Here is a 22,010-nt window from a genome sequence, read left to right on the forward strand (position 1 = left end):
AGTTGACTGATTTATTGATTACTGAATGGCACTTTAGTTAGTAAATCTTTGAGTATATTACTCCATCTTTTAAGTTTCAGACAGGATTACTTCATACCAATCCTTCACAAGGTAATGATGATATTCCTCATCCCCCTATCTAAGCAATTAAAAAGTTCAACTCTCTTGGATGTATCTGAATAATTTTCCAAATAGGAACAACTAAAATCTACTTTTTGATTGGTTGTGCATTCTTTGGTATTGTCTGAATACCTTTTGTTTTTGTAAAATGCTGATCAAGACTCAAAGAAGTTTAAATTGATCAGGAGTCTTCAGGAAACATTTGTCATTTTCAGTCAGCCATCTCATATGCTAAGCAGACCTTCTGTAATAAACTTTCACAGATAAGGGTCTTATTTGCCGTGGATCTCATTGCTCCTGTGTAAAACATGCAGGTGAGATAGAATCATGTAGATTTCTGTAATTAACTCTGATGTCAGGCCTCAAGATTTTATCAACAACACACTAATGCAAAATGCATTAGCACTAACACGGGCTACCTCCTGATCAAGAAGCTAGTCCACTTCAGTTTGCCTGACTGAGCTGTTAACTTTATACTTTTTTGTTTCTCTGTCTAGTTAATGTGTGTTCTTCTATCATCATGTATGTTCAAGTAGGACGTTTATTATGTAGTGTTCTCTGTAGATTGTTCTGTTTTCAGGGTTACTCTTCTATTTTCATTATATATTCCTGGTAGTGATACATGGATAGCTAGCTCTTCATTTAGCAAGAGTATAAAACATTCCGCTCAGCAATGACAACACAGTATGTCCTATAGAAAACTTGTTTTTTGTAGATAAAAGATGCCTTACATAAGTTAGGATGAAATGTCCTTTTCTAAACAAAGGGAAAATATTATATTGATTGATGCTGAAATAGATTACAGGTCCAGCCTTAATGAAATACATAAGACTAGTGGTTGATAATTAAGAATACTGAGTGCTAAAAATCATGTACACAACAATACAAATTTAGAATAGATACATTTACTAAAGGTCAAAAACGGTTCAAAATCTAGATGCTTGTGAATTTACATATTGAACAACATAAATCTATAAAGCCATTTCTACAGATTCCAGGGAAATCATTCTTCTGTAAGCAGTTAGGCTGATGATGCACAGAATCAAGACAATACCCTTACAATTATGATTCAAAAGAGAAATAATTGCACTTGGGGCATGAGCTGTGATTCAGTTACATGTCTGAGGTTGAAGATGAAGTACATAGATAGCTAAACACTCTGATACCATGGTGAGGAGTATGGTATACAAAGTTTAAAACTCAAGGCATGGTTGACAGCTTAAGTGTACCGGACAGCTTTGTGAATTTAAAGGTAAAAGACAGCGATTACATTTTACCTATAGTTACAGTCTGAAGATTTACTCTAAGAAATTTTCATGCTGACCTACTGACATGGGCTATATGGGCTGACTGCTCTTTAAAAGATCCACAGTGGGGTTTCTTGCACCTTCCACTGAAACCTCTGATATTGGCTGCTTCCAGAGACATGATCCTGCACTAGACAGACTAATGATCTGATCTGGTATGGTGGTTTAAAGATATGGCCCAGGTTATACACATGGTTTGTAGGCAATTGGTTTGCATTGAAAGAGGAGTTGTGCTTCCAGGAGCAGAAACCATTATAACAGCTACATGCTGCGGTAGTTTTCCAACAAAGGCAAGGATGGGGAGTAGCTGAACCCTGTTTTGAGACTTGGGGAGCAGGAAGGGGGGAAGAGTCTCTACCCGGAATCTGAGCTGCTAAAGCTCTTGTGGACCTGAAACAAGAACTGATCCGTTTGTTTACTTAATGTTTGACACGTGAAACAGCAAACTGAAAAAGCGAACCATGGTTGCAAAGTGTGAACCAGTAGATCTGGTAAAAGTTGGTACAAAGTAAAAGTACAAGGGAGAAAAGGGTGAAGGTGAGCTCTCGAGAGTTTCTATTGGACCTGTTCCAGTGCAGTGTTATACAGTTAAATGAGGAACAACAGGGAGTCTAAAAGACTTTCTGGTTAGGATTCAGCTGTTCTCTGAATCCAGCAAAGAAATAGGTTGTACTGTACTGATCCAGCACATGGTTGGTACTGAGAGGAAACCAACCCATTAAAGCACCCCCTCCCGGTTTAACAGTAGCAAAGGGACAAGGCATTATAGGCCATTGCGGAAATGTATAGGGAAGGCATAAATAATCAACTTGCAACCAGTCCTTGGGCCCTTGTATTGGTTAGGAAAAAGGATAGCAGCTCCAGATTTTGTGTTGACTACAGAAAATGAAATGAAGTCACTTTAAAGGATTCTTATCCATAAGCACAAATAGATGATATCCTAGCAGGTTCAATTTGGTTTTCCATAATGGATCTTCAAAGTGGGTATTGGCAAGTGGAATTGAATCGAAAAGCTAAGGAAAAAACTGCTTTCCATAGCAGGTCAAGGCTTATGGGAGTTTGAAGTGATAGCTTTTGGCTTGTGCAGTGAATCAATTATATTTGAGAGGCTAATGGAGAGAGTATTACATGGCATCCCCTCTCAGCCTGTGTGCTATACTTACATGATATCCAGATGTGCTTTAAAAACATTCACAAATGGTCTGGGATAAGCTGAAGGTTGCCAATTTGAAATGAAACCCAAAGAAATTGAGAGTTGTTTCTGGATACAGAATGAGTGAGTAGGGTCTCTCTATTTTAACATTTGCTTGTTGCATCTGCTTTCATATTAAAGTATAATCTATTCAAACTAGAGACTGGGTCTTCTTATAAATACGTACAGCCCCTAGCACAGTGGGGCAATCCTGACTGAAGCCTTTGAGCACTGCTGCGCTACAAACAATAAATATAATGTAAATTACAGTTTGCAGGTTACAAGGAGGCAAAACAATTTTCAAACTAAAAACACGGTGGAAACACTTTAAAAGATATTGATCACTTTTTTTTTTATTTTACTTTGCTATAGAATAGTATGTGATCTAGTGGTGAGAGGCCAGGACTGGTAGGAATCCTTGGTTCTCCACCAGTATAAGTTATGTTGGTCAATTCACTTAATCTTTGTTCTTCAGTTTGTCCATCAACAAAATGGGTATTATAAAAATACTTTACTCTGATGTTGATAGGACAAGCTAATTAACATTTGAGATTCTTGGATGGAAGGAGCTGTTTAACTACTTAGGATAATAATGAAAATGCAGTATATATATAGCACATCAGAGCATAAAGTTAGATTATCAATGTAAAAATAGGGTAAGGGCATGTCTACACTGAAAACTTAAGTCGAACTATATTAGGTTGACTTACAGCCATGGCAGTAATTACTGTGGACATGAACCACCACACTCCCCTTCTTTGGTCGGTGTTGTGTGTCCTGACCAGGAGCACTAACATCAAGCTAAGAGGAGCAATGTAGGGAGCTGAGAGTCCGGGGTCTCTTAGTTCTACTTACAGATCCCTGCCAGGAGCCCAGCTGCCCCATGGGCTCCTGGCTCCCTGCTCCCCACAAGCTGCTTCACTCACCCCCCGCTCTCCATTCCCTGCTCCCCACTGGGAGCCCGGCTACCCCCTCCCCTGCTCTCAGTTCCCTGCTCCCCATCGGGAGCGGGGCAGCCACGCAGAATCTTGCCTCCCCCTTCCCTCCGGGAGTGAGGGAGTCGCCTGGGCTCCCAGTGGGGAGTCGGGAGCTTTGGTGTAGCCAGGCTCCCAGTAGGGAGTATGGAGCCAGGACCCCAGTTTGCACCTGGGCTCCTGGTCTGGAACAGGGAGCTGGGACCCCGGGAGCAGCCTGGCTCTGAGTGAGGAGCTTGGGCAGCAGACTGGCTGGGAGTGGAGAAACGGAAGCATGGGGGCAGACCAGCTCAGAGTGGGGAGCCTGGGCAATGGCAACAGCCCAGCTGAGATCAGGGAGGACTTTCTTGTCTATTTCATGGCTCTAGCATGGAGGCGTGAAATGGACAAAAGAAACAGCCAACAGCAGATGTAAGTAACGCAGTGCCCTAACTACATCGACATCACCTCCACGAGAGGCATAGGGCTTGAGTTATTATGTTGGTGTAGTAGGGCACTTACATCAGCGGGAGCAAGGCTGTAACGTGTACACTGACAGAGTTAGGCCTTGTCTACACTACAGAGTTTTGTTGACAAAAGTTATGTCGAAGCTCAATAACAATAAAATCGGTATGGCATGTTCACACCCCCTCTCTCTGTCAGAAGAGCGCGTCCACACTTGGGGCACTAGCATCAACAGTGTGAGCAGTGCACTGTGAGTACCTATCCCACAGTCCAGCTCGACGCCTTCTGCTGCTAGGTCTTGTGAGAGGACAGAGTGGATCACGACGCATCTTGGGACTGGGCTCAATGTCCCATGATGCATCGCTTTCTGTCCAAGCATTCCATGGGCTTCCAGCTTTTTTTCACACCATATTTCAACGGTCCTTGTTTGTTGTGCATCCCGGCATCTTTGTAAAAAGAGATGGCTCTTGCACAGCTCTCCTGTGCACTGATAACTGTCATGAAGATGTCACAGATGGCAGTGCAGTTAATCACATGAGAGCTGCCCTATTGGTGGAGAAGTGTGTGGCAATTGCTGTGTGGAAGCTGGTGAGTCCAGACTGCTACCGGTTGCTCGCAAATCAATTTGGAGTCAGAAAGTCAAGCGTTGGGGCTGCGTTAATGCAAGTGTGCAGGGCAATTAATTGCATAATGCTATGAAGGACCGTAACTCTGGGAAACGTGCTTGAAATAGTGGACGGCTTTGCAGAAGCGGGTTTCCCTAACTGTGGAGGGGCAATAGATGACACACACATTCCAATTTTGACATCAGCCCACCTTGTGACAGAGTACATCAGTCAGAAGGTATATTCTCCATGGTGTTGCAGGTGCTTGTGGATCACTGTGGGCGTTTCACTGACATCAATGTGGGGTAGTCCGGAAGGTGCATGATGCAAGCATTTTCAGGTACACTGGCCTGTACAGAAAGCTACAAGCGGGAACTTTCTTTCCAGACCAGAAGATTACAGTGGGGGATATTGAAAAACCCATAGAGATTTTGGGAGAGCCAGTGTATCCCTTACAGATGTGGCTCATGAAACCTTATATGGGAAACCTGGACAGCAGTAGGAAGCAGTTCAACAACAGGCTGAGTAGGTGCTGGATGACAGTAGAATGTGCCTTTGGCAGATTAAAGGTGCTTTGGTGATTATCCTCAATGGGGCTAATACTCCCATGGTCTAAGCCGCATGTTGTATGTTGCATAATCTTTGTGAAGCTAAGGGGGAAACGTTTGCTCAGGGGTGGAGTGTTGACACTTTGTAGTGTAGACAAGGTCTTAGGTCGACATAAACTGCCTTACGTCGACATAACTATAGTGTAAACCAAGGCTAAGATGTGCTGGATACATTATATAAGTTAACAGTGCCAGCAGAGGGCAGCATTTGCTATGCATAGGTGAGAGCATCTTTAAAAGGTGCATCAGGCAATATTGAGAGCAGCTAGAATATGTTCTAATCCTTACGAATGAGGAGAACTTTCCTGTATCTAGAATGTATACCTCTATCTATTTAATTTATACTAGACTAAGACTGAAGAGTCACAGTTGTTGCAGTTATCAATTTTAAAGCAAGGTCAAATGTAACTAAAATAGAATGGAAGAAAAAGCAGAGGCAAAGACAGACTTTCCACACAGTCATGAAAAACTTCATGTGTCTTCAGTCTCAGGAGATATTTTATTTGCACTTTCATAATTTTCAGTTGGCAAATTTGAGAATTTTACATCCAATTAGTATCTGTGCTTTTAAAATAAATGAGGGAGAAATGTTTATTTGACCTCTCTATATATTTACATTATCATAGCTCTTTGATTGACCAAATGTGTAAGGAAGGAAAGATGTTGTTTATTAACGTTTTGTTAAGTTCAAGGCATCTGGTCTAATCCAGCTGAAAGTCTTCTAAAATCTGGTAATTAGTGATAATTATAGGGGATATTTAATTGACAGGATCCTGTTCCTTGGACTCCATTTTAATTGCAACCTTTCTCTTTACATACTAGCTGTGTGATTTATAGCACTTTGCAAACATTTTGTGTATAATATAGCACTTTGTGTGATATATAGCAGTGGTTCTCAAATTTGGGCCGCTGCTTGTTCAGGGAAAGCCCCTGGTGGGCTGGGCTGGTTTGTTTACCTGCCACGTCTGCAGGTTTGGCCTATCGTGGCTCCCACTGGCTGCAGTTCGCTGCTCCAGGCCAATGGGGGTGGCAGAAAGCCACGGCCAGCAATTCCCTAGGACTGCGCCGCTTCCTGCAGCCCCCAGAGGCCTGGGGCGGAGAACCACGGCCAGTGGAAGCTGTGATTGGCTAAACCTGTGGATGCGGCAGGTAAACAAACTGGCCTGGCCCGCTAGGGGCTTTCCCAGAACAAGCGGCGGCCCAAGTTTGAGAACCACTGGTATATAGTACCTGACATAACTAAACTTTGTAACACTCTTGTCATGTAGCTAAGTTTATTCTTCACATAGAGGTGTAGTGACTGAGAGAGACAGAGAGAGAGAGAGAGAGAGAGAAAGGGAGGGAGATTAAGTGACCTATCCAAGGGCACAGAGCATGTAAGGGAGTCAATGTCACCTTTAGAACTCATGCTCACCACTTCTCTCAGGTACCTCAAACTAATTAAGTCTGTTTGTTTATCCAGAGCCTGGAACAGAAGAGGATGTTGAAGAATAGATGTTTTATAAAAACAGACAGCTATATTCTGTAACGTCAGAGGACACTGAGAAATGTCTTGGAACAAAGAAAAATGAAATTATGGTATCAGTTCCAAATGGTAGAAGTTTATGTGCAGGTCATGGCCGGTTCTGAACTACCAGCACGAATCTTTGGTGGGTCTGAAGTACAGAAAGGTTGTTACACATCATGATTTTTTTAAAGCATCCAAATAGGTTAAACCTCTTTCATCCTGCTTTGTTATAAATTATGTTCTTGAATTCTGTCACATGAACCAATAAACCAAATAATTAATTGTATATGTTTGTCTTATCTTTCTGCTTTCATGATCCTATGTTAGTTGATCATAACTGAGAATTCTACCTATTTCAGTACTTGTATCATTACAGATTGAATTGTCCCTGAGTTTACCTAAGACTCAAATTTATGACATACTGCTATGGAGAACAAGTCTGACTTTGTGCTCAGGCGGTAAATAATAACTTGTTTCTACAACTTATGCAAGAGAGTTTGTCCTCTCACACATCCTCTCCAGCATAGACCCATTAAAGAGTTCTGGCACTCTGGAACATGCAAGGGCTCTAGTAGGTTTGAGAAAAATCTGTAATGTGTTAAGTTCATTGCTGTGCTTTTGTGCCAAGGAGATGGTCACGTATCAGACCATATCGGCTGGCATATTCTTGTATGGGAAAACTCCACCCGATATCTTCTGAGCAGCAACATTACAGTGCAATCAATAAGAATTTCCAAGGACAACTGATACTCTCTGCTACTCTCACTTATTTTTCCTGTCCTAAATTATGTTATGTTGTTGGACATGATAAACCAAGGATAAATGAGAAAAAGACTTAATTGATTAACATTCTGTTTAATGCTTTGAGGACCTCAGGGGGAAGGTGCTATAGATGCAAAGATGTCTACCCCACAATATTTTATTTTAGGTAAGACAACATCAGAGATAGATTAGATAGAAAATTATCAGTAGCAATGGTAGCTACTTTCTGTTATAAAACCATGTTTTCAATTGCTTATAAGTATATTAGAGAATGTTTAAATAAAAATGATACAAAGAGTTCAAAGCGTCAGTTGTTGGTCATTGGGGGCAACATACAGAGTATAGGGGGACGCTGGTATGTGGGAATTGGTTAGCACATAACATATACAGTCTGCAAGGTCCCCCAATGCGGGGTGTATGGTGGGTGGGATCAAGAAGCAGTAAGGAAGCAGTGAGGGTACATCGCTCATACAGTGGGTTACATGCAGTCATGGGTATAAGTAAGCAGGCCGGGTAATGGGGACAGGATGACCCTCGCATGGTGGAATCTAGTTCGGTGGCTTTAGGGCTTAGGGATATGGTTCAGTAGGGGGGGTTTATAGGCCTCCTCCCCCCGTTGGTGCACAGAGCCACGCCGGCTCACTCTTGGTATTGGCGGTGGCCGGTGATGTGCTCTATAAATTTTCCATACCGTATGGCTGCCTTAGGCTGAATTTTTTTGGAAAGTTTCAGCCTAAAACTATTCTGCTGTTTGAGAATGAAGCTAAGAAAAAAAAATATTGTTCTGCCCATGTTAAATGTTTATAACTGTTTCATTGAGAAGTTCTAGTGCCGCCATGCTTTGGAACAGTGACGACATGTCCATATGTCTTGCACTGTTCCTGTGAAAATCTGACCAAATTTGATTAAATGATACGTCTCTGAAGATAACAGTTCATACATGCTCAGCAGAGCCATATACACTGAGCATACTTCCATCCTCACACAACTTGCTTGTGTGACTGGACTGAGCACACTGTCAGAGTGACTGAGCATGCTCCACCCTAGGACTGCAGGAACAGAACAAGACTTTTCTTGTATTTGCTTCTCCTGACTGCAGAGCACTACTGTGGTGAGAGGCACCAGAATAGAGAGTAGGGAGACTCTCTGGCCATGTCTACACTAAGGGGACTCTAGCGGTATATCCACAGGGCTACGTTATGCTGGCATAACCCCATAGTGAATATGCAGCCTACAATGATGGAAGGTTTTTTTCCATTGCTGTAGGGACTCTGCCTCCTTGAGTGACAATAGCTCGGTTGACAGAAGCATTCTTCCATGGACCAAGCTGCACTGACACAAGGGTTAGGCTGGCACAACTACAGCTCTGGGATGTGGATTTGTCACTCTCCTGAGCATGGTGGCTATGTTGACCTAAGTTTTAGGCTTGGTCTACACTACAGAGTTAGGTTGATGAAAGGAGCTCACAGCTGGGAGCTTGGCTTTGGCAGGAAGCTGAGAGCCTGGGGTGGGGTGGGGCAGCTGGGCTCCCGGCAGCAGGTAGCCAAGAGCCTGAGGGGACAGCTGGTCTTCTGGCACTGTGGAGCTGAGAGTCCAGGGGCAGCTGGACACCAGAACTGGATGCAGTATTCCCATGTCTGTCTCACTAGTGCCATATGCAGAGATAAAATAACTTCCCTATGCAGCCCAGGATCACATTAGTCCCTTTTGCCACAGCATGACACTGGGCTCTCTTGTTGAGTTCCTTGTCCACTATGACCCCCAGATCCTTTTCAGAGTCACTGCTTTCCAGAATACAGTCGCCCAGTCTACAGATATGTTCTGTATTCCTCGTTCTTAGATGTATAACTTTGTATTTGGATGTATTAAAACAGTTTATTTGAATGTATTTGAATATAGTCAAATGCAAAGTTGTATTTCTAGGAAAGCGGAATGCAGTGACACAGATCACTCTATGGATATGTCTACATTGCAGTAAAAGACCCGCAGCTGGCCCAGGTCAGCTGACTCAGTCTTGCCAGCCTTGGACTGCAGGGCTATAAAACTGCAGTGTAGTCGTTAGAGCTTGGACTGGAGCCCAGGCTCAGGGACCCTGCAAGGGAGGAGGGCCCCCGAGCCCAAGCCCCAGCCTGAGCTCTAACATCGAGACTGCAATTCTACAGCTCCACAGCTCGAGCCTGGCAAGCCTGATTCAGACCTGGGCCAGCCACGACTGTGCTGTGGGTGGTTCATCACAGTTTAGATATACCCTTTCCGACTGTCCTGTCTTCATTATTTTCCACTCTGCCAATCTTTGTGTCACCTGCACATTTTATCATGACTGATTTTATATTTACTTCCAGATCATTGATGAAAACGTTGAATAGCATCAGGCCTGGTACCAATCCCTGTGGAATCTCACTGAAAACACCCACCTCATTGACAACTACTTTTGAGATATGTCATTTAGACAGTTCTTAACCCACTTAGCATGTGCTTTACTGATAGTATACAGTGCTAATTTTTTATTCAGAATGTCATGCAGTACTAAGTCAAACCGCCTTACAAAAATCAATTACATCTACCGTTACCTTTATCAACCACATTTATAATCTCATCGAAAAATGAAATCATGTTTGTTTGACAAGATCTAGTTTCCATGATACCATGCTGACTGGCATTAATTATACTCATTCTTTATTGCACCATTTCATTCTTTAAGCACCAGGTATACATACGATTAGTTGGGACTGTCCCCGGTTTGCCCATATTGAATATATTAAGTCAGAATCTTTGATCCCTAGGCAACCACCAACATTCAGGCCAGTCATTAATTAATCTTTTTCTAAAAGATATGATCCAGGAATTATTTTGGAAAAGTTCCATGGCCTGGTGTTATACAGGAGCTCAGAGCAAAATGATCACAGTGATCCCTTCTGGTCTTGGAATATATGATTCCATCATATTGAGGCTCAAAATAGTTACTGTGTGATGCAAGTTGTCTTCTTTGTTCAGCCCCTTCTCCAGCAAGAATGTGGCCTGATGTTCCACAAAACCCAAACTTTCAGCTTCACTCCAGTCACACAGCCAATGGTTCACCCCCCAATATTTTCTGTTTTCTGCCTTCTCTCAGCAGAAGGAAGGATCTCTGAGAAGCTCATTTGGACTTTCAGCTTGTTCAGCTCTATTCCAAGGTCCCTGAAGGCTTCTATAATCTGTGTAGTTCCACACAGCCAAGCTAAATATGAGTCAACAGTGAAACACTGTTGTAAAAAAAGCAAACAGCATTCTGGGATGTATCAGCAGGAGCGTTGTAAGACACAAGAAATAATTCTTCCACTTTACACCACGCTGATTAGGCCACAACTGGAGTATTACATCCAGTTTTGGGCACCACATTTCAGGAAATACACCTCTACCTCAATATAACACGACCCGATATAAAACAAATTTGGATATAACGCGATAAAGCAGTGCTCCGGGGGGGCAGGGCTGTGCACTCTGGTGGATCAAAGCAAGTTCAATATAACAAGGTTTTACCTATAATGCGGTAAGATTTTTTGGCTCCTGAGGACAGCGTTATATTGAGGTAGAGGTGTATGTGGACAAATTGGAGAAAGTCCAGAGCAGAGTAACAAAAATGAATAAAGGTCTAGAAAGCCTGACCTATGAGGAAAGATTGAAAAAACTTGGGTTTGCTTAGTGTGGAGAAGAGAAGACTGAGGAGTGACATGAGTTTTCAAGTACATAAAAGGTTGTTACAAGGAGGACAGTGAAAAATTGTTCTCCTTAACCTCTGAGGATAGGACAAGAAGCAATGAGCTTAAATTGCAGCAAGGGAGCTTTAGGTTGAACATTAGGAAAAACTTCTTAACTGCCATGGTCGTTAAGCACTGGAACAAATTGCCTAGAGAGGTTGTGAAATCTCCATTATTCGAGGTTTTTAAGAACATGTTAGACAAACACCTGCCAGGGATGGTCTAGTTATTACTTATCCTGCCTTGAGTGCAGGGGACTGGACTAGATGACCTACTGTGTTCCCTTCCAGTCCTTCACTCCTATGATTTTATGATTTCATGTAACTGGTCCCAATGTGCATCACCACCAGTGGACACTTGCCAGACAACTTCATAATCCGGTCTCATCCTTCCATTAATCTTTTATTTTTGCTCTGGGAAGACAGTGTATTGTCCTGCTGTCCTAGCGTCCCTTGCTGAATTTTCTGTACATTCTTGTTAATATGGTGTTGCTGGCAATGATCACTTGCCTTCTTAGGATGGCTAAAGAACCTCTCTCGGTAGTTTGTTTCATACAGTACATATGTCCCCTGTGACTTTCTATTCTGTTCCTCAGTAGTTGACTCCCTGAGATTTCACAAAGATTCAATGCTTCCAGTTGGGATGATTGCCTCTTAGTTCTCTTTCCCCTCTTGGTCATAAATTGCCAGTCCGGTTTGGTTTCTGCTCTCTTCGGCTCCCTTATCACTGAGCCTTCTTCTTGTGGTGTCTATGGTAATGATTTCTAGATCTGGTTGTCTAATAAGTCTTCACTATCTCACTCCAAACACATATCTTCTCCTCCAGTATGGCTATCAATTTGCACTTCATAAACCAGAAATTTCTTCCATCTACCAGCAAAAGGAAAAGAGCACATCCAAGGCAAGTAACAACAGGTATTTCCTCACTGTCCATATTCACCATCTGGTGTAGAGCCATACCTAAACAAAAGGAACCACACTCTGTCCTGTGAACTCTCTCTGAAACTCCTCTGTTCGCCTAGCAACTGACCTTTTGTTTCGCTGCTTAGCTCCATCCCCTCACTGACAGGGAGGGATTAACCACACAGACTTCAAATACTGAGTTGGATTTAAAGACCCATGATCCCAGCCACACAGTCCTCACAGGGCCAAACCAAATAGATCTCTCTGGCCAATTCAGGGGCTCCAAACCCCAGCCTCACAGTCCTTACTAAGACAAACAGACCACACACACAACCCACTACGTCCAATTTCCTCCAAGCACAGGATCTACAGATCCTCCCTCAAAAACTCCTGTTTACCACTCTTATTCACCTGCATGTTCTTAGTGCTCATTGTCCTGGTGCGCAGGCCGGAGGAGAAAGCAGCCTAACTTGAATGTGAAGGGTGAGGAGCAGTGTAATGAGGGAGGTGGGAGAGACGTGATGTGAGAAACAAGGGCAAGAACTGGTGCAGAAGTGGTAATAGGGACAGAGGTGATCAGAGGAGAGGAGCCCAGGATTCCTGAGTCTCAGTATGCTCCTGCAGTCTAGCAAACAGCTGTAAAACTGAATGGCAGAATGTCTCTCTTACCCCTCTAGTGGCACAGGGAGGACAACAGCCATTAGGTCAAGTGGTAGAGGTTTTTGCTGCAGATCTAAAGGTCCCAACCCACTGATGACCGAGGTGGGGGATCAATATGGTTCCACATAATGGAACATCTGTGTTTTCAGTTTGCTTTTTAAAAAAACCTAGGAAATTACATATGAAAATAACTTGGTCAAAAGAAGATTATTAAGGTTGCAATATCAAGCACTCAAAAATTAGGAAATGCCAAAAGTAATGCTCATCCCAGTCTTCCGCCACCTCCACTTCCCTGTTCCTTACCCATAAGCTCCACTTCCCAGATCCCAACACCACCTGCTCCATTGTAATTCATAATGGCAATGAGACGAAGTGGATTCTCTGAGCAGTTTCACTTATTGTTAAGAGGAGAAGTGGGAACAAAAGTTAAAATTAAAGTCGGAATTGGAACTTTCCCTGAGCATTGTCAGTATCCACTGTTCAGGTTTTTTTTTTTTAAAAAACAACCTCATTAACTGATTTTTCACATATTTATTGTAAAAATTAACTCTCAATCCTCTGAATTTTAAATGTGTAACTTTTCTTGTTACTGTTGTTTTAAATTACTATACAGGGACTTATGACTGTAAGATCATTTTTATATGGAAAGTTTCCTAAGTTCACTTTTGCTTTTATTAAACAAATGTCTACCAGTAGGCCTGCCTTTGTCCATTCACTGTAAAAAAAAGTCATAGAAGAAAGGTCCTAGGGAAGAGACCTGGTGGCATTTCCCTTAAATCACTCTATGGGAAGAAGAAGTTTGAACCTTGGAGAAACAAAAAAGAGGTTCCACACCAGAATTTTTAGGCCCTCCTGAGATCCACATGCATCTTAGGGAGATGGACAGGAGGCCAGTACCTTTGGCATGAACTCAGGGTTTCCCTATCCATTACCCTATGGTTTCTAGGCTGCATAACTCATCCTGCTCTTTCCCAACTCAGCCCCCAATAATGGAGGTCCCACAGTACACAGGGAACCACAAAAAACTCAGTGGAGCCTTGGTTAACTCAAAAATCAACCATCAAACTTTCCACAGAAAACTCAAAGGCACTGGCCTTGATTGGGGATCAGTGAATAAAAAAAAAATCTGGAGTTTATAAACCAAATAGTTTTTAAGATATTACATTAAAAATGTTAGACCTTTTCTGAAAATTAAAACCCCTCTCTTTTTAATTCCTATGTCTGAAGCACTTTGTGCAATTAATCACATACTTCCTCAGAATATTATCCTCTCTCAGGAAACTGAACAGAAAGGCATTATTTTTGTGTTTTGTTCTTCAGGAAAACGTATGTAAAAAAACTAACCAAACAAGGTATATGGAGTTTGCTACCGTGGCTCTCTAATAAACAACAGAGTTCAAAGATATTATTTTACTGAAATGTATGTCTTATTAGAAGTATTTTCATGTCATCCCTACTTCATTGCTCTAGGAGTAAGAAAGCTGTTTGGTATGTTGCTCAGATTCTCATCTCAAAAGAGAAAAGGTTTTTTATTTCACACAAAAAGGAAAAGTTTGTGTCTTTCTGGAGGTATGTAAAAAACACGTTGAAAATTGTCAAGATCTGAGGTCTGGAAAACTTGCCTTACCTTAAGAGACTAAAGGAAATCAATCTAACTAGCCTATTGAAGAGAAGGTCAAGAGGTGGCTTGATCAGTCTTTAGGCATCAGCACACTAGAGGACTCTTTAAACTAGCAGATGGATGTAACAAAAGCCAGTGGCTGGAGCTGAAGTCAGCAAAGTTCAAATTAGAAACAAGGCACAAAATTTTAACAGGATAAACCACCACTGGCACAGATTTCCAAAGGATGTAATAACATTCTCCATCACTTGGAGTTTTTAAATCAGAATTGGCTGACTTTCTAAAAAGGAAAAGTAGGTGAGGTAACATCTTTTACTGGACCAAGAGACAAGCTTTTGAGCTACACAGTCGCTCTACTTCAACCACAAATTGTTGGACTAGATTCAGGAGTTCTGAGTGAAGTTTATGGGCTGTGTAATTCAGGAGGCCAGACTAGATAATCATAAGAGATCCTTCTGGGATTGAAACCAGTGGATTTAAGGTAAAGTTGTCTGGCTTCACATTTTGATTCTGGTTTTGTCAGATAGGAGTGAATCACAGTCTCTGAAATCTAATGCTTTTGGTTTGCTGGGATGGATCAAACCAGAGCTGGCAGGTTTTGCAAATCTTATTACTATGTTTCATCCAATAATTTGTGTCATAACACAAACAACCTGAATAATTAAACAGTAGTATGATGACATGTTACTTTTCATATATTTGAGTAAGCTGTGTCATCCTGACACAGAAGAAAGATAGGGAAGTTTGGTTATATAAAAATATCAAGAGGGCAATTTGATTTTTAAAAAATATAATTAGTTCATACTACAAAATTAGAGAAGAAACAGGGTTGGGTCCAGCACAGTATATTGTGACACAAGGACCCTTTGGTACCAGCTGGCAAAGGGTTCAATGTTCTATAACAGCAACTCCTATCAGCTTGACAAACTGACTACACCTAACACACTGCTTCCATAGTATTTAGGTCATGTGAGGTGTGTAATAAATAGGCCATGTGAAGTGTCTATTACAAGTGTAAGTCATGTAGATCCTCAATCATTGCAAGATGATTGTAAGGATATTTAAGGAGTTGTGTATATGTACTGAAAATATGTTTTACAGTCTGTGTCCCAGGCATGGTTGACAAACAGGTTTTGTCAGACAAAGGGATGTACATTCACCTGTTGCCTAGATTCACATGTAGATTAAGCATCGTAAACCACCACGATGGAAGTCTGTTTTGCATGTGGAGTCAACACCAGTATGTGAAAACAACTTGGAGCCAGCACACCAAGAAAGGAACCCCAGGACTCATCCTGACTCTGGAGAAGAAACAATGAGTTCTGGGTAATGTAAGGAGAAGCAAGGACATTTTGTTATCTTGCACTGAGGAAGTAAATGGACAGTGTGTTTACACTCATGAAAACAGGATCTCAATAAAGATTTGGCTGAATGCATTGAAAAAGGCTTAAGGGTGCAATAAACTTATTTAGACAAAAGGTCAGACTGCTAAGCTAAGTTTAGTTTCGAAGAAGCATGTTTTACTTTTGCTTTATATGTAACCATTTCTCTTTCCATTATCCTTGTTCACTATCTTTTAAATATTAGCCTTTGATAATAACCTTGCGATTGTTTTCACTATAACTATATCTCAGTGCTGTGATGTTATAAAGGACTTGATCTGGAGTTGTACCAGCCAAGTTATATGTATATTGTTCTCTTGGGGACAAGAAAACTGGTAATTCCTGTGGGTATCGAGTGACAGGGGCTGGATACTAAAAGGGAGTGCTTTCAGAGGGGGCCAGGGGCTGGGGTGCGCCTGTTGCTAACCTGCAAGACAAAGAAAGGGCTGGCAGGACCCTGTGGAGATTGTTTGGGTGGTTAATGGGCTGGTGGGGTCAGGGAGCTGACATCCAGTCAAGCACATGCAAATCTTCCTCTCACCAGAGGCAGGGAGGTAACAAGGTGACTCTGAGTCCCTGAGAATGTGTCACATCTATCTACAACTTCTGGAATGTAGAAATCCCAGAAGACCATGAATGCTGGCTCTGGGCAGGCCAATCTTTTTAGGCTGAAGGTCAATTTGTTGCACAACTCCCCGTTTTCCTTCAGCCCCCAAAATGTTTCACTCTGGGAAAGACTGCACAGCGTCAGTGAGAAGTTATGTAAGTCTAGGCCAGGCATTATTTTTCCCTTGGTTGGGAGTGCCGAAAGCATCAGGTCAGTGAGTGAAAGTCTTTTGAGTAAAGCACAAGAGTTCCAGAAATTCTTCTGCACCTCCTCTATCCCAAAAGCAGACAATTACATAACACATCACCCATTTTTATTTGTAACGATGGTTCTCTAACAACTCATCACTGCCTTGGGAGATCTCTCCTACCGATACTATTAGAAGAGTTCATGAGTTGCCACCACCCTCCCTGCTCCCCAGCTCCTCCTTTAGCCTTTTTTTTTTAATGTGAGAGGGTTTGGTTTTGGGATACCTGGTCCCTTTGTTCTTGCTGGTTCAGTTCCTGTATGAAGCAGTCACCCAGAAAGAGCCACAACCCCTTTAAATTTCTTTTCCCAGTCAGTCCCATCTAGGACTTAAAAATAGTTTAGAAGCAGGCTCATTAAGACTCAGGTAGTCATATGGTGATTGGGGGGAAGGGAGACAGATTCCATCTCTGAGCAAGGATGCTTGTGGGATATCCAATTCTGTATTCTGCAATTCCTTGCCCAGCCATTCAAATCTCCTCCTTCACGCTCACTGAGTGTCAATTTCTCTCCTCAGTCCCAGTCTCCTTACCCAACCAGTTCCCACCTCCATACCATTCCTCATCTGATCCATCTTGCTCCTTGTCCCAATCTCCTTGTCTAGCCAGTCCCAGTTTTCCCATCACACCCCAGCTCCTTGCCAAATCTGTCTCTCCTCCCCCACTGCCCAATTCCTGGAACTAGTTCCTAGTTCCAGTCTCCTTGCCCAGCCAATCTCAGTCTTCTTGTTGCTCCTCCCCCAGTTCCTTGTCCAATCTTTGTGTTCTGCACCCCAGCCAACTGCTCTCAGTCTCTCCTCCTCTGATTTCCTTCACTGGCTCCTAGTCCCAGCCTCCTTTCTCCTGGGTCTGAGCCTTCTTGTCCAGCCAGCTCCAGCTTTCCCAATTCCAACTTCCAGTCAGTTTCTCTCCTCTTCTCCAATCCCAGACTCCTTGTCTCAATCTACGCCTTTCCCTCCCATACTGGTCTGGCTTTCCCCCCCATGTATTCAAATCAGATGGCTTCCTCCACCTGGCTGCCTGGGTGCCAGCAGGGGAGCGATTGAGAGCACAGGAGATACAGGTTCCCTGCTCTCACTTCCAATGCCTGTTCCCACTCAGGCTTAGAGCAGCTGGGAGCAACTCTTACAGGGAAGGTCCTTCTGAGCCTCTGGGCCTCTCTGGGCAGGAGTGTGCTCAGTTGCTCTGTGGGGATGGCTCACATACAGTCTAGTCAGCGCTATGAGGGGATGGAGCATGCTCAGTAAGGAAGTTCAGAGATTTCAGTTGTTAAGCTCTAGCAAGTCTCTACTGAGCATGTGTGAACTGTGATTTTTCAAAGGTTTATAACTTGGTCAAATTCAGGTGGATTTTCACCGGGTTAGCAAAAAGTACATCCCTGACATAAAGACAACCCCCCTGCCAAATGTCATGTTCCTGCTCCACAGCCTGGGGGCACAACAGCATTTAACAGAAAAGGTCTCCATTTTCAATATGGGCAAAATAACCCATTTTTCCCTGGCCTTGTTCTCAGAAACGACTGAACCATTTTGTCTGAAATGTTCTAGTTCAGCTTGAAGCAAACACCCAACATGGGAAATTTCAACCCAAATGGTTAAAGTTTGCCATAGTTATAAACACCTGAAAACAGGGTCTTATAACAACAAGTGTTTGGTATCACTAATAATAGGCAGTGCTATCACAGTTATGTAACTGGCTAATGTTATAATTTTAGAGGCCAGCTGACAAATTATCACTGCACTAGACTTTTACCTCTGGAGACCTATTGTCAAACCTGTGTTAGGTCATGTCTGAACAAGGGCTTCATGGAACATATTTAACTTAAGACTACATCACATAACTAGCAGAAAACTTGGCACTATTCATCATCACTGGAAATCTTTGCTCAGAAGAGGTGCAGAACTGAATAGCAGGCAATGATAGAAATGTGCACTGATAGTTGTGTGGAGAAGCTTGCACAGCACCTGTCTTATGCTTTGCAGTGTCATCAAACCCTCACTTGAATGAGCATCAAGTTTACTCAAAATTTTAAAAACAACATTATAATTTTGTTTACACGTGGACGTGTTTTGAGTTTTAATATTCAAGCAATAAAACTAATTATCCCAGCCACATAATTCTATTTAGATTTTTAATTATATTCTAGATTGCCTTCAAGAGATTATTATTGCACCATTATCCATAAGGAAACATTTACTGCTCTTCATAGGAGTTCACTCTTTTTTTCTTTTGAATTCACATCTTTTTTTGTAAGTTTTAAAAACCGTCTTTGGGCTACCTGGGGTTGGGAAAATACCAACTTTAAAAAAAAACCACCCAACAACTGTGAAAAGACTCAGTGTTAAACTGATCTAGATTTGACTGGGTACTCACTCTGTCACATAGCTCTTCAAATGTGAAGTCTGCAATGGTTCCACAAGCTTTATTCAGCTTCAGCTCTCTGCCTTGCACTTTTAGAATCCTTGGTCTAGTTACTATGGGAACATGAACAAAGACTCAATCTTGTCTGGATAATTACTATAAAATTCATCTCTTACAGATAGGAAATGCATAGCTTGATGAATAATAGCACATGATTCAACACATAAATTAGACAAAATGCTGATACAATGACTGCCACTTGAGTGTGGCATCAACCCATATACAGCAATGGAACTTATTAATTGGTCAGTGGAGATTGGGCATTGTGTTCTAAATGTATTCTCTTTCAAGAGAAATTAACTTACGTACAATCATTTTGTTTCTGAGCCAGCTCATCAAACAACTTATCCATGACAGCCTCCACATCAGCTTCACTTGTGCTACAGTGAAAAGAATAATAGAATATGAAATTAATAACACTTGAAGCCAACATCAAACAGCTGCCTGAGCCTGCTTAGCTTTTTGCCCATAAAAAACAGAGAACAGGATGTTATGCTCTAAATACAAACATTAGATTTAGAATACACTTAAAAGCAGAGAATATTAACTCTCAGGTAGATGATTCTACCTTATTTGCATACACTGAAAGACTTCTGTGTTTTGAGCTGTTTCCAGTAATGAGGCAATACTGGCAAAGCAAATCCATTAACACTATGTGTACACAATGAGAAAGAAAGGCTTCCGGCTCTATCCTGCATGCAAAATAAGAGCAAATAGACAAGGCAAGGCAAAGCAGTCAAGCATCTGAAGATGTATCCTTTGAAATCTCTGAGACATTCTGAAATTAAATATTGAAATGACTTTTTAAAAAAAATCAAGTCAAACTGACTGTGCTCATCAAACATTTTCGAGTTAAAGTATCACCTTTGAAATACCAATCTGATCAATCAACATATCAATAAATGTATCAGATTTCTTCCATTATTCGGGAAAGATCAGCTATAAACAGCAAAACTTCACACAAAATTTCCTTGTGGAGCACACAAATAAACTTTTTGATTATCTGGTGGCCACCACGAGTATTAAGAAATCTGTACAATCATAGAATATTTTCTGTTCTAATTAGAAGACACTATATGGTTTACAGAGTCCAAATTTATAAGTGTCATAGTTTCTGTGGCCTTTTTTCTCACTTGAGTGAGCATATTATTGACACTTCTCCTTGAAAAACAGAGTATGAAAACTGGTAACAGTAACAAAAAACTATTGTATATCATCAAGCAAAACTTAAGCATACAATACTTCATCCAAATTCATTGATGTGTCAGTGAATTTACTATTGGTGTGGCAGTTCACCTTTAAGAAGGTATAAGACGCAATTAAGTTTCATTGGTAGCATAGTTGTAGGCCTTTCTTAATTGACAAATGATGATCTATCATGTCATACTATTATTCTCTCGTTTACTATGCCATAAACACTTTAACTACGATTAACATTGAAACTAATTAAAATCAACTGAGTTAATTTCCAAGAGGAAATTTAACTACAAATAATCTTGTAGGTTTACAACACAAAGTTGTCCAGCATTTCTGGGGCAGAGGTGGGTGGTTGGGGGGAAACAAAACTGCACCATGAAGTAAAAAGTCAGTCTGAAGTGCTAGGAATGTTATATTATTTTTCAGTGACACCTTCTGCAAGTGCCATTTCAAAGAGTAACGCTTTTAAAAACCAAATCTTCTAAATGGAAAGTTGTGTTGGCGCATCAGTATAACTTTCTTTAATTCATATTAGAATCTCTCATTAATAGTATTATTTCTGTGGCACTTTTTTGCAATGAAATGACATTAGGAAGGAAGCAGTTCTATCAGAAACAAACCAGAAAAGGGTTAAGAATATTAAAAATTATGACAAATATTTGACTTGAGGGCTACAATCAGCAGGAAGTGCATGACTACAGTTTTTTTAGGTGGATATTTCATCCCTAAAATTCCATACAAGTCCTGAGAAGATTTGTTTTGGAAGCTGAGAGTGAGACCAAGCAAGTTTACTTCAATCATCACTCTCATCACTTTGATTATTATATGCAGAGTCTGTTAGAAGAGGAGTGGAAAACAGTTTTAGCCACATTTCTTTACATATTTAAAATAATAGACTACGTAGATTATGAAGGAAGAAGAGGATTGTGTTTTATAAAATAATTCTAAGTGATAACACTATATGCATATTATGTAGGAGTCCTAATGATTGCCTTTACTAGAAAATTGAATTGTGTCAGAGCACACCTAGAGGAGTCATGTTTCATGTTAAACACAGTTTTGCAGCCACTGTAGACAGGGACTAGCTGCGTTTAACATTGCAGTAGTTGGTCATGGGTAAACCCTGCTTGAACCAATAGAAATGTAATTGTAGTAGGGATGTCAAGTGATTAAAAAAAATTAATCACAATTAGTCGCATGATTAAAAAATGCTTGTGATTAATTGTGCGATTAATTGCACTGTTAAACAATAATAGAATACCATTACTTAAATATTTTTGGATGTTTTCTACATTTTCAAATATATTGATTTCAATTACAACACAGAATACAAAGTGTACAGTGCTCACTTTATATTTATTTTTTATTACAAATATTTGCACTGTAAAAAAAAAGAAATAGTATTTTTCAATTCACCTAATACAAGTACTCTATTGCAATCTCTGTATCATGAAAGTTGAACTTAAAATGTAGAATTATGTTAAAAATACCCTGCACTCAAATATTAAACAATGTAAAATTTTAGCGCCTGCAAGTCCACTCAGTCCTACTTCTTGTTCAGCCAATCACACAGACAAACAAATTTGTTTACATTTGAAGGATATAATGCTGCCCGCTTCTGGTTTATAATGTCACCTGAAAGTGAGAACAGGTTTTCTCATGGTACTGTTGTAGCTGGCATCCCAAGATATTTATATGCCAGATGCACTAAAGGTTCAT

The 22,010-nt window shown here is 41.2% G+C and overlaps 1 protein-coding gene across 3 annotated transcripts in view; it reads right to left on the bottom strand.

The window, feature by feature from the left end:
* Positions 1-22,010, bottom strand: part of AFG1L (AFG1 like ATPase) — a 150,078-nt gene that overhangs the window by 12,698 nt on the left and 115,370 nt on the right. For all 3 annotated transcript variants that reach the window (XM_050951407.1, XM_050951406.1, XM_050951405.1), the window contains 2 exons: positions 19,404-19,474; positions 19,047-19,147 (listed from right to left, as the gene is read on the bottom strand). In XM_050951407.1, coding sequence (XP_050807364.1) covers positions 19,047-19,147; positions 19,404-19,474 — 172 coding nt within the window. The remainder of the gene's footprint in view (positions 1-19,046; positions 19,148-19,403; positions 19,475-22,010) is intronic.

This window comes from Gopherus flavomarginatus, chromosome 4, assembly GCF_025201925.1.
Source record: "Gopherus flavomarginatus isolate rGopFla2 chromosome 4, rGopFla2.mat.asm, whole genome shotgun sequence".
Lineage (NCBI taxonomy): Eukaryota > Metazoa > Chordata > Testudines > Testudinidae > Gopherus > Gopherus flavomarginatus.